The 12,771-nt window shown below is 34.7% G+C and overlaps 1 protein-coding gene across 1 annotated transcript in view; it reads right to left on the bottom strand.

Annotated features, from left to right (window-relative positions):
* ASCC3 (activating signal cointegrator 1 complex subunit 3) overlaps positions 1 to 12,771 on the bottom strand; it is a 260,498-nt gene that overhangs the window by 70,981 nt on the left and 176,746 nt on the right. Inside the window, exons 21-26 of the mRNA NM_001305211.2 lie at positions 10,873 to 11,098; positions 8,098 to 8,252; positions 4,276 to 4,374; positions 3,637 to 3,805; positions 1,551 to 1,771; positions 111 to 196 (exon numbers count right to left, since the gene is read on the bottom strand). Of these exons, the coding sequence (NP_001292140.1) occupies positions 111 to 196; positions 1,551 to 1,771; positions 3,637 to 3,805; positions 4,276 to 4,374; positions 8,098 to 8,252; positions 10,873 to 11,098 (956 nt within the window). The remainder of the gene's footprint in view (positions 1 to 110; positions 197 to 1,550; positions 1,772 to 3,636; positions 3,806 to 4,275; positions 4,375 to 8,097; positions 8,253 to 10,872; positions 11,099 to 12,771) is intronic.

Here is a 12,771-nt window from a genome sequence, read left to right as displayed (position 1 = left end):
ACAAGCAAAATGTGTTTTGAAATACTCAAAAGTATTCTGTAGATTTTATCCATACTTGATGGGCTGTTCTTTTGCTTCTTATTTCTTTGATTAGGTAAGGAGAAACATACTTTTTACCAAGTTTTTCTTCAATCCTAACTTTCCAGTCCTCAATTCTCTCACGAACGAGTGCTTTTAAGGGTGCAATATACACTGCCTGCAAAAAAAAAACAAACCCAAAATACTTTTATTAAATTGTACCAGTATGAAAAGAGAATATTTTATACTTGCAAGATTCTGTCATTATCTGCAAATGGATTAAAGCACACGTTCCTCAAATGACCTAAACCATGACAGTATTTAAAACAGACAAACCTGAAAACATCACTTTGTTTACTGAGCCATTAACAAGCAAATTAAGAAACAAAAAAATAACTTACTGAATTGGAAGTATTTGTTGCAGTATTTAATATCAAAATCCACTGAATATATAAACAAAGCCATATTTTCCAGGGCTAGAAAACCTGGAAACATGCATTCTAGAACAAAAATAATCAGAATTTCCAGCATGTAATATCTCACCTGATTTCTAGATATGTCACTTACTTATTAAAAAAATACAAATTAAATTATAAAGCTGATTACTCTGAGTAAAATGACATAATATTGTCCTCAAAGAAGCTTGCTGTGCACGGTGGAATACCTTGAATACATATAGATATATTTACAGAATTATGATTAAATATTCTGAGCCTCTAGGAAGGTCTAAACAGGAAGAAACTGCTGCACAAAGAATTCACATATGTTTATTAGAATGTATAGCCAGATTTTTGGATTTATTAAAACTAAAAAAGTATATTCCCTGAAAAAATGGCTATTTTGTTTGTCTAGTACATAAACCAAAAATAAGTCTGAGCTTTACTTACCATAGCCAGGACTAACAAAATTACCTGAAGATACTAAGATTTCAAAGACAAATAAGTGACTTATATATATAATTTCTGATCAATTCAAAGGCTATTCTTTGATTAAATCTCACAATTAGATGTATTTTCCAAAGACTTTAGAGCTAAAATATGTGTATCTAAGATGAGATGTCTAAGTCAAGACACAACCACTTATTCACTTTGAAAACAAAAGTCCCCAAAGCAGAAATGCTGAGCTGTAGGCAATTTGTTTTAAGGTGAAACAGAGAATAGGCTTGTAGTAATTAATTACAATTTATTTATTTAAGTATGAGAGAGAATGGGGCTAGTTGTATTGACATGGAGGGTAACTAATTGCTTTGAAACAGAATTACTGCTAGTAGAAGATTAAAGGCTAAGCTAAAACAGCTTAGGTAAAGCAGGCAATTACAGAAAAGGAAAACTAGTATGTTGGTATGGCATGTTTTCAGATTTAACACTAATTGGACACTGATTAATACATAAATTTGAAATAAAAGCATATGTATTTTGTATTCAGACAGTTATAAATTGGAGTAAGCAAAATTCAGCTTCCAATAGTCTTCCTAGGCTTCTGGACTACTGAAAACATATACTAAATGGTTCTAGGAAATCTATTTTACAAACCTTTGATGTGGGATACTTGTTAAAAACTCTAAAGATGGCTAATTCAGCTGCAACAGTCTTTCCAGAACCTGTAGGTGCTCCAAGAAGAACATTACAGTCTGTATGATAAAGTGTATGAAATATCTGGGTCTGGATAGGATTGAAGTGTGTGAACTTGTAGAGGACTTCATATTCTGGATGTCCTAAGGCTGTGACAGGCAAAGGTTGAAGATCTAGAAGCTCTACAAACACAAAATAATCATGAGTGCATGAGAACAGATGCCATCACATAACAGAGTTTACTATGAAGCTAAAAAATAGTAATATCTTAGTGGAAAGCTACCACTGGAAATGGCTTTACCTCATATATCAAATAGAATTCATGTTGGGCTATTGTTAATTTCCATGAAGAATACTGAAAAGTTGATTTTACAGCTCAAGTATTTCTTGAAGTATTATAGTTAGTATTATGACAGTTATGAAACCAATCACTTGCACAAATTAACGTTTTACATAGATTGCTTCTTATTTTTTCAGTTGTAGCAAGTTCTAAACTCATTATACTAGATTATATGTATACGTCCATCTTCTTATGATAACAGAATGAGGAGTAATAAGACAACAATCTGCATGTTTCAGATTCATGAAAAAGATATTTTTAGTAAAGAAGGAAGAATCAAGATTCTTTGGAGCTTCTAAATTAATGGAGTAATACAAATCAGAGGAGTACAATTAAATTCTGAATTTAATCCTTTAAACATGTAATTAAAGATATAATATCAATAAATAAACAAACAGCCCTTCAATACATGATTCTCAGTATATCTTGAGGGCATCTGCTATCCAAACAATTAGATTACGGTATTTGGAAGATGACATATATAACCAAATTGGATTTGGAAACCTACCAAATTAAGGAGACTGCACTGATTCTGCTATACAGATGCTTGCTTTGAAGTTGGTCTTCTATTTTTTTTTCTTTTTTTTTTTTCTTTTTTTTTTTTTTGTGGCTAGAGGTCTCGTTTTCTTTTCAGGGTGCTTCACATTAAGGTATGATATGGGAGTTATAAAATCTACTGAGGCAATGATGCCTGATATTCTTCACATGCTTTTCCCTGATACCTTATGGCTGTTTTATCATTCCCACTAAAACTGATTTCTTGAGTTCCGTTTAGGAGAAAGAAGGTTTTCTGCCTAGCAGGGCCTCTATGTACTTCATTGTTGAGTGGGAACCAGATGGGAATTGAAATCAATTATCATAAATCCTAGAGGCTCCATAACTGGTGATGTGTAAATATCTTTCTGTTTCTTCTGAATAGTAGTCAGTGATCAGTCAATTAGATAAAAAGGTTACACATGCTTTTCCAGACAGCGTAGGTACAGTATAACAATAGCTAAACACTTCACAAACACATGTGAATTTATGCATGCCAAAGGACAACGTCGTATGAGAATGGAGTATTTCTGAAGGCAGTCACTTCACAGACTGCTAGATGAGCCAAATGTAATTACAGTGGAAAGGTCTTACAATGACATCAGGCACAATGAATGTACAAAGCAATTTATGTATCCAGAAAAAAAGGAGCAAAACACAAACACATGCTTCTGTGCCAAGTGTTAAAAAGGAGGGGGAGGGGAAGGCCATGACTTGATCAGCAGTGCTGAGTTGAAATTAGACGTTCTGTAGTGTAACAATGCTTGCTATGATGTGTTCATGTTAGTAAAAATAGTGAAAAGTTGCATATTTCCAAAATTTTAACTATTTTGTTTTAATTATTTTGAACCAGTCCACAAGAAATGTAATGACTACAAGTACTAAGACGTACTGTAACATATATATTTGCCTAATTTTATTGTCAGTTTCAATTTCCCTGGGGTGAACCTGGAATAACAAAAGAACTGCTATAACACTGAGTCAAAAAAAGCCAGATTTTAAAATTTTAGAGAGCTTTAAGAAGTGAAGAAATTGTATCAATAATACAATTATGACAAAATGAAATAACATACTTTTCTATTATGAAAAATGAGTTAAAGATTTATTACATTATTGCAAGGAAAATCAACGCAAACAAGAAGAATGGAAAGAAAATGATCAAATTTCAAATACCTGTATGGGGTGGATGTCTCTCTGGAAGAATCAGATGCTGAAAATTTATGATACACACAGCCTCTGCTCCTAACCATCTATCAGACACAGCTCGAATGTAATATTGAGAAGGCAGAGGTTCGAATATTGGGATTGTAAACACCAGTAGTTGAGGTTCTTTAGTAATGACCTAGTGCAAACCAAACATTGTGTAGAAAAGAATTACTGAACAGACAAATCAGTAACTTGACAAATCATGCAGACTGCCTCACTTTCATAAGTATTACTAACACAAAGCAATAATTATGCATGCAACTCCAAATGCAAGATATTTCCATCTATAAAATAGTCCACCACTGGCAATGGATTTTGCTTCTATTTACCTCAAGGGAAGACTAACTCTTCATCTTTTCTTTTAACAGAAAAAACATTATAGTCTTTCCTTTGCTCATCTGGAAAAAACTGTCCCACCAAAGGAGTAGGAAAAAAAAGGGACATCTGAAATTAGAAAACACCTTTCTGAAAATCCAGGCTTAAAATGAATATCTGAAACTGAAAGCTGCACTTCTGCTCAGCACAAAATCTTGTTCGACCTTACAAATTTATTTCTTACTGGATTTACTTTTGTCTTGCTATGAGATTCTGAATAAAATACATTACCTGTTTTTTCTGAATGATGAAGTACTCTGAATGATAAATGTGATCATTAGTAGGGTCTTCTACCCAAATCCACCAAGGCTCTCCAACAGTGCCATGTACCTTTAAGAGCAGTAAACACAACTTTATTGTAGTTGTAATGAGGTTTTCAAGATTTGCTTGGTGTATCAGGTGGATTTCTAAATTATGCATGTTTACAAAGGAATATAGAAATAAAAAAAACAGAAATCTGAGCAATATAACATTTCTAATTAATTTGTCTCCTTAAAGATCATATTGCAATAAGAGTTTCCTTAGTGTGCATGTTTCCTTAATGGACATAATATAAACACACTGAAACAAATGCCTCAGCTGTCTATAAATAGTCTGAACTGCCAAGGTTTCTTCTAGGATCCTAAAAAAGGATTTCTTCTCTCTTTTCTTCACTGTACTTCTGTGTTTGGATTCTGTGCATAGAAACACTGTCTTTTGCTGTCTGTCAGAAACATTCTTTTCGCAAAAGTTGTAGTGAATTCTGACACCCTTCTCTCCTTTCTTTTTCTCCTTTTTTTCTAGAAAAAAGTGGTTATCAGATTCAGAATACTGTAGTTTGATCTAGTCACTGCTATAGGATACGTGTGAAGAACACAGAAGCATAGAATCACCAAGGTTGGAAAAGACCTCGAAGACTGTCCAGTCCAAACATTCACCTACCACCAATATTTCCCCACTAAACTATCTTCCTAAATGTTTCTTGAATGCCTCCAGGGACAGTGACTCAAACACCTCCACAGGAAGCCCGTTCAAGCACCTGGCCACTCCTTCAGAGAATAAATTTTTCCTAACATCCAACCTGAATGCAACCTGGAACAACTTGAGGCCATTCCCTCTAGTCCTCTTGCTAGATAGGTGGGAAAAGGGGCTCATGTCCGCCTTGCCACAACTTCTTTTCAAGCAGTTCCAGGCAGCCGTAAGGTTTCCCCTGAGCCTTCTCTTCTCCACACGAAACACTCCTCTCCTCGTAAGACTCGCGCTACAGACCCTTCACCTGCTTTGTTGCTCTTCTCTGGACACACTCAAGAGCTTGGATGCCTGTCCTGTAAGTGAGGAGCCCAAAACTGAACACAGTACTCGAAGTGCATCCTCACCAGAGTTGAATACACTTCCTTGCTCCTGCTGGCAACACTACCTCTTATACAAGCCAGGATTCCATCGGCCTTCTTGGCCATTTGCGCACACTCCTTGCTCATGTTCAGCCGTGCATCAACCAACACCCCCAGGTCCATTTCTTCCACAGAGTCTTCCAGCCACTCTGCCCCAAGCCTGCAGTGTTGTCTGCGCTTGTGGCCAAAGTGCAGGACCTGGCACTTAGTCATGCTGAACCTCATCCGGTGGGCCTCAGCCCAGCAATCCAGCCTGCCCAGGTCCTACTGATGTGACTTCCTACTCCAACTATCCCAACTTAGTATCATCTGAAAACTTATTGAGGGTGCACTTAATATCCCCATCCAGGTCATCAGCAAAGATGTTAAACAGAACAGGCCCCAGTATTGACCCTGGGGAACACCACTTGTGACTGGTTGCCAGCTGGATTTAACTCCATTTACCACCACTCTCTGGGTTTGGCCCAGCAAATAGTGCTGGTTTAAGAGTTTCTTTACCCAGCAGAGTGTACCTGTCCAAGCCATGGGCTGACAGCTTCTCCAGAATACTGTGGGAAACAGTGTCACAGGCTTTGCTGAAGTCTAGTAGATTACATCAACAGCTTTTCCTTCATCCACCAGGAGGGTCACTCAATCATAGAAGATCATGTTGGTCAGGCAGGACCTGCCTTTAACTTACATTTTGGGCAACTGCTGCCCTAAAACTGTGTCTAATATATGATTTGGCTGATTAATACTAGTTACTCTGTATTTCTGTTGGACTCTTCCTGGCTGCAGAAAGAGTTATTTGCCCTGTCTGGATATGTTCCTTGGCTCTAACAATACAGTAAAACTTTTTGACTGGAATCTGGCTCACAAGCTTTTGTTAAACTTAAGAGCTCCCAGCACTGAAAACTACAGCCCATTAAGGATCAAGATGATGATGTCATACTTAATGCTTACCAAAATGTATCTGCTTGCCCATCCCTTTTAAAGGTAAGTACAAAATTCATGACGAGATCATTCTAGAATTATGAATCCAGGTAAAGGAACAGTCTTAAAAGCATGAACTGTTATCTAACATTTTTAACATTCTGATGACAGCACTCTTCTAAAAAACTTGTCAGAAAAGCATGAGATAATGAAGAAGCAATTTTGGACCTTCAGTGGCTGAACTGAAAAGGCAGATAGCCATTCTTATTAACTATTAAATTTAATAACTTGTTTGTCTCACTAGATAGAAGTTTCATTCAATAAAGAAATAAAAATATCAGAAAACTAAACAAAACAGCAAGAAACAGCTACCTGATTGAAAAAAAGTAAAAAAATATTGAAGAGTTTTTCTAATTTTGATGAGTAGCACTATGCAAGGACTAGAAGAACTCTATATATTGAATTGGCAAAAGGCTTACAATATTTCCGAAGCAACTATTAGGAATGCTATATCAAGGGGTTGTAGTAAACATGAGCAAAATCTGCTTTTTTTCTATAACTTGTCAAGTACAGAGCTGAAATATATGATTTGAATTCTGTGCCACTTTTCAATTTGTAAAAATCTAGAAGAATCTGAACTTTGTAGACAAAACTAAAAATAGATTGAGAAATTACTTTGTATTACTATGGAAATAGCTTAATATGACTTTTTTTTTTGTCTTTGATAGCAATCAGGCAACATGGATGAAAGATAAATGATGAAACTTGTTTCAATCATAACAAAAAATAATTCTTATTAAAATTCATGTTAGGAACCCATTCAAACATTTTTTTTGTAATAAATCCAGGTAGCAAGGGAAATCTGACCTCACATATTTTGATCATTAACCTTTCATTCTCAAGCTAACTTGGTGAAGCTTCCAAAACAAAAGAAAAAGCCTTTAGGCAGGAAAAATAAATTCCAATATCATCTAAATGTTTATGGAATAAAACTCTAATTTACTTGTGATTAAAGTAAATTTGTGAGGGGATTTATAACTTATTTTTTAATAAAAGATACTTAGAAGGCACCTTTCAGAATGATAATTTCCCTTATCTTCTAAGAGAAGAAAAAGACAAATATGTTTGCCCACTCTCTCTGTAGAATGTTTAAAAAGTACCAGCAACAATACAATGCCCCCATGTGGACATTCGCGTTTCATTTAGTTTTCTCTTAAATCTATTTCTAATTAACAGACTCAGAATTGAAGGGTGTGGGTATTTATAAGTATTCAATTAATACCTTGACTTTTCTGTTCAAGCAAGTTACAATACAGAAAAGGCACTGATATGAATATATATTTGTAAAGCCATGAAGAGCAGCAGAACTTGGTATACAGTATGAGCTGTATTACATGGCTTTATTTTAGGAGTTTGACATTCATTCATATTTTAGAAAGCCATCTGCGTCTCCTGTTTTCTTGCTTCCCCGTTTTGGGCACATAACTCAAATCTGTGTGTGAGACACTACTGATATTCAGTATAAGCACTTGCTTCAACTTGATATAAACACTACCACCCTGTTAAAATTAATGGAGATGAAAAGACGATCTTTGGGTGCCTTCCTCTGTAAAACTCTTAGAGGTGATTCCATTCCTATTACCAAATTAGCTTTTCGGTTAAAGTAAACATTATATTCTTATCCAGACAGCCGTAGCCTCCCTGTAATTGGAGCTAAACGAACACTTCTAGGTTTTCCTCCATCCTTTTTTTTTTTTTTAATTTTCTTTACCTGATCATTCCACGTGAAGTCAGGAGTGATATTCAACCGAACTCGGAGCACTGTGCGAGTAATTGGTTGAATCGTTGCTTCCATTGCAATGGAGGGGATTTGATGGACACACTGTTTTACCTTTAACCCAATCTTCACATGATGCAGCATATGACCTGCCAGGAAAAGATTAACATAACAAATTTGCAATTATATGAAAAATAATCCAACTCTGACTTTCAAATAGGCTTTTGGAGGGGAATATGAATGGTGATTGTGCTAGAGAAGCAAATCACTAATGCAGAAATTTTAACACATTTTATCAATTTAATTTGCACTTAGTAAAATAACTGCAACTGTTGCAAGTGGACTACTAAAAATAAAATGATTACACTGGAACAACTTCGTAATGTAGGCAGCATTACAGCATGAATAGTTCTTGCAATTAGAGATAAAACTTCAGAAATTCTGTTAAGTAAAGGTAGATGCCAATTGTCAAAGACTACTGAAGTTTTGCAGGCAATTAATCTTCTTCATGCCCAAAATCACTTTCTGTATCATGACGTCTGAGGTGGACTTCTGAATCTGTACAGTACAACCATTGAGGTTTTGTACATATATCTTCCAGAGGACAGTAAGTCTCCTGTCCCAAATGCTGCTTGTTAAAATCACTATAAAACTTCCTATCTTCTTTTTCATTCTTTTTGATAGTCATAAGAAACTGTCAACCGTACTTAAGGAATATGACAAACCTCTAAACAAAATCTGTCTATTCTAGAAGATAGGTATACTTGACAAAAGATGAATAAATTTTGCTTGTTCCACAAAGATTGTCAACTGTATTCTGAAAATCTAGACGGCCTATGTCAAATACCACAGCCATTTCCTGGCATTTCACAAACTTTATGGTTACTCTGCAATAGTGAGTAGATTGTTGCTGTCTAATTCATGGCACACTGGAGTCCAGGATCTGTGCACACAACACAATTTCCCTTCACTGGGAGACATGGCATTTATCTATCACTGGGACTTGTCTGAGATAGCCAGCTAACTGCTGTCTTTTTTATTCTACTCCTAAAGCGACAACAAACTTTGAAAAGGTAGAAGCAGTAACACAGAAACTGTTTTACAGAGTCAGAGAACAAGCCTGCATCTGGAAGCTGTGCTTTCATCATTTCTTTGGTTTTGAATTCAAATAAAAAAATGTAAGGCAAGCAAAGCCTTGGTGATACAAAGAAAGGACAGAGAGGAAGAAGTTCGTCAAGAAGTAGTTCTTCAAAAAGAAGCACAGACCAACCTGCTTTGGCATTTAAATAAGGCTGAAGAACACAAAATATCATGGCACCAATAACTTGTTTTCACAGTCAAAACCTAAGCGTACTTTCCCACTAAGTTAATATAAAAGAAAGCTACACGTTCTACATATATATTGATATATTTCTACCTTGTGCATACTAGTTCCACAAGTTGAAGGAAGCAAAATTATTTTAGTATCTTAATACAAATTTCTTGTTTCTCCAAAGGCAGGTATGAGAAGAAATAAGCATTAAAAATTAAAGAATAAAAATGCTAATACTATTCATGGAACAATATATTCTGTCAAAACCCCCCCTGCACAAATATGTAACAAATTAACAATTTGTGAGATGAAATTTTCTGAATGAAAAAAGCATGAAAAAGTGAGAACTTAAATGTTTTATGTTTAATAACTCTAAAGTTACTATTTATTATAATATACGGTTTAAGTGAGCTGATATTTTTTTCATAGTCCTTTGTCTTGTTAAATAAAATAGTTACCTTGTTGAAAGAAAAGTCTCTAATTCTGCAAACTTTAAAATACTCATTCAACTTTTTCCAACCTAATTTTAAGCACATAAAAAAGCTTCCTAAGATAAGATTTCCTATCAAATAAGAAATATCATATCAGAGGTCATAATAATCTAAAAAGCAGTGACTATGAGCTACATTTTCACTGTAAAAGTATGTATTTTAAAAAACAGAAGTTTTTTTTTCTCCAAAATCTGACATTTCAGGAGCAAGGAGAATCTAAGATCTAAAGGATTTTCCCCTAAATCAGAAGAAATATAATGACATAAGAAAAAGAAATATATTACAAACAGAATTTATTTTCTTAATTTCAATCAGCTTGCGCTGTATGTTGTGCATATACTAGAAAATGTATAAGTAGTAAATATGCATATATTAGAAAATGTCATTATACTGTTCAGTTTGTGGATTTTCTCATTTCCAGTATGTCAAGTCCCTTAAAAAAAATGTTTTTTGTTTTTTTTCTGCAAAGACACCAGTGACAACGACTCTCCATGTTCAATGAAAATTAATGCAGTGTTTGAGAAGCACGCCTAGATATAAGAGTCTGCTTTTCTTCTTTTTATCATTAATAGTATTGCATTAAAAATTTTTTCCAACTGGAAAAAAAAGAAAAAAAACGTGTCCTTCAAAGTGGTGTTTTACATTACTAAAGCATTGGTAGCATAGGGTATAAATGATTTTAAGTATGTACCTTATATGCGGGTATGTATATATGGACATTTATGTAAAAACGCATCAATAGACATGTCCATTCCTGGAGTCGGCAGGACATGGGCTACCCTCAAAACTGCGCCAAGTTATGAGCTGTGTAGACTGAATAAACCTTCTTTGTTGGACAGACCATAATAACATGTTAATGGCTTCAAGACCAGTGGGTTTGGTTTCTAAATGAATGGCTCAGATTTATCTCAAACTTGCAGAATAATTAATAATAATTTAAGTAGATCAGCATTACTGATTTCTCACCTATTTCATCCTTTCTCATGTCCTTCATCTTGTCTACAGTGAGATTCTTCTCTTCCAACTTTGAGAGGACTGATGGTGGTAACACGGAGAACTGTCTCAAAGGGCTAACCCAGCCCCACAGCCTCTTGTCAATGACTTTGCTGAGATTCAGTAGTCGATATGTCATTGCAGGCCAACGTTTCCTAAGGGCAATCTCAAAAAGGGCTCGAACAATACGAGCTGCATTCTGGAGAATGAAAAGAAGGCAAAAATGTTGTAATTCATTCAAGTATTCTTTGGAAAATGAAAAGGAACCATAGACTCATCTTTGAGAAACCATAACAATAGATTTTTCTTTTCAAACTTATTTAAAACACTCTTGAAAACTTTATTTTTTTTCCATTACTGACTAATGGCAGAACTACCTCATGATTGCCTACAGAAATTACGACAAGAGACATGCAATTAATCACAGTTGTACTGGCAGGTCTGCCATGGGACTTTGAACAGAACATTAGGGAGTTCTACATTTACTGAGTCTCAGTCACTTCTGAATCAAATTCATTTACTGTACTTAGTATCTTCCTCCTCCCCCGTACATCTGCAAGCTCGACTTACATGGAAATTCAAGATTTAAGTTTTTACCTTAACCGTGTTTCCATAACAGGCACTCATTTCACACTGACTTTCACAACAGTTGCACAGAAGTTTAATAGTTCTTTTTGTTGTTGCTTTTTTTTTTTTTTTTTTTTTTTTAACATATTACCATCTCCCAAGTGTATTGTATAACCAAACTGTATGAATCTGCTTTGGAGTTGGAATTATTAATATAAGCTTCAATGAGGTCAGTCTTATCTTGAAAACTTAAGTTATGACATTACTTTCATAAGCTTATCAAACTGTATTCTGAAGTTGCGGATTTTTTTTTTGTTTTGTTTGTTTTGTTTGCCTACCAGTACTGTGCCTGGATTAGCAATTCTGTTCTTGATTCACTGAATAGAATACAATCATTCTCTATTGCCTCTGCAGTGCCAACAAGAATAAAGAAGAGAAAATTATTTGGCCATGATAGGAAGCATATGTTACTAAAGAAGCACATTTCTTTAACTTAGAAAGGATGAATGATTTTCCTAATACTCACTATCCAATTAAAAAAACCTCACAATTTGTAGCACTGGTTCCACATGCTACATGTGATTTGAGAAGAAGAACATGTTGCCTGACTAAAAATGTTATAATTGAGACAGACAAAAAATAAAAAACAAACAAACAAACAAAAAAACTGTCTTAAAAGCAAAGATTAAAAGAATCATACTGAAAATGATCTAGCTGTGCAAAGACAACAGTTTTTATGTGTGTAAGGATTTCTGACTCATATAAACCTTGCATGCAGTGAAAAGTAAACTCTTCTGATGAAGGTAGTGGTGCTATGAAAATCTTGCTGGAGAACATATACGCTTTCAAATATTTAACTCTCATCTTCAGCACCAGCTAAATGCAAATTTCCAAATCTATTTTGGAAGGATGAGATAAGAAGGATTCAGTGCAACACACTGAAGGTTTAAAAGAAAAAACAAACAAACAAACAAAAAAAGACATACAGGATGACCTAAAAGGTGAAACTTTATAACCTATTTCATACATTTATTAATGCTGCACATCTGGGATTGTCTATGAGCATTTTGTCACTTCTAGTTCTTCAGGAACTAAAATTTCAAGCAATACCTCTTCCTTTCTAAGATGGTCTTTACTTGTCTAAGCAGGCAATTTTGTGTCACAGATTTGCAGTTCTCTTTTTATTTGGTGTAAGAGCTAAACACGCTGTGTAACTATTGACTGTTTAGCTATCAAACAAAACTGACAAACAAATATATAGGTTAATATGCAAACTTACATGATAAGGTCTAGTAATCAATTTGT

The sequence above is a fragment of the Gallus gallus genome, chromosome 3 (genome assembly GCF_016699485.2).
Source record: "Gallus gallus isolate bGalGal1 chromosome 3, bGalGal1.mat.broiler.GRCg7b, whole genome shotgun sequence".
NCBI lineage: Eukaryota > Metazoa > Chordata > Aves > Galliformes > Phasianidae > Gallus > Gallus gallus.
The sequence above is the reverse complement of the archived record's forward strand: the minus strand, read 5'-3'. Positions and strand labels throughout refer to the sequence as shown.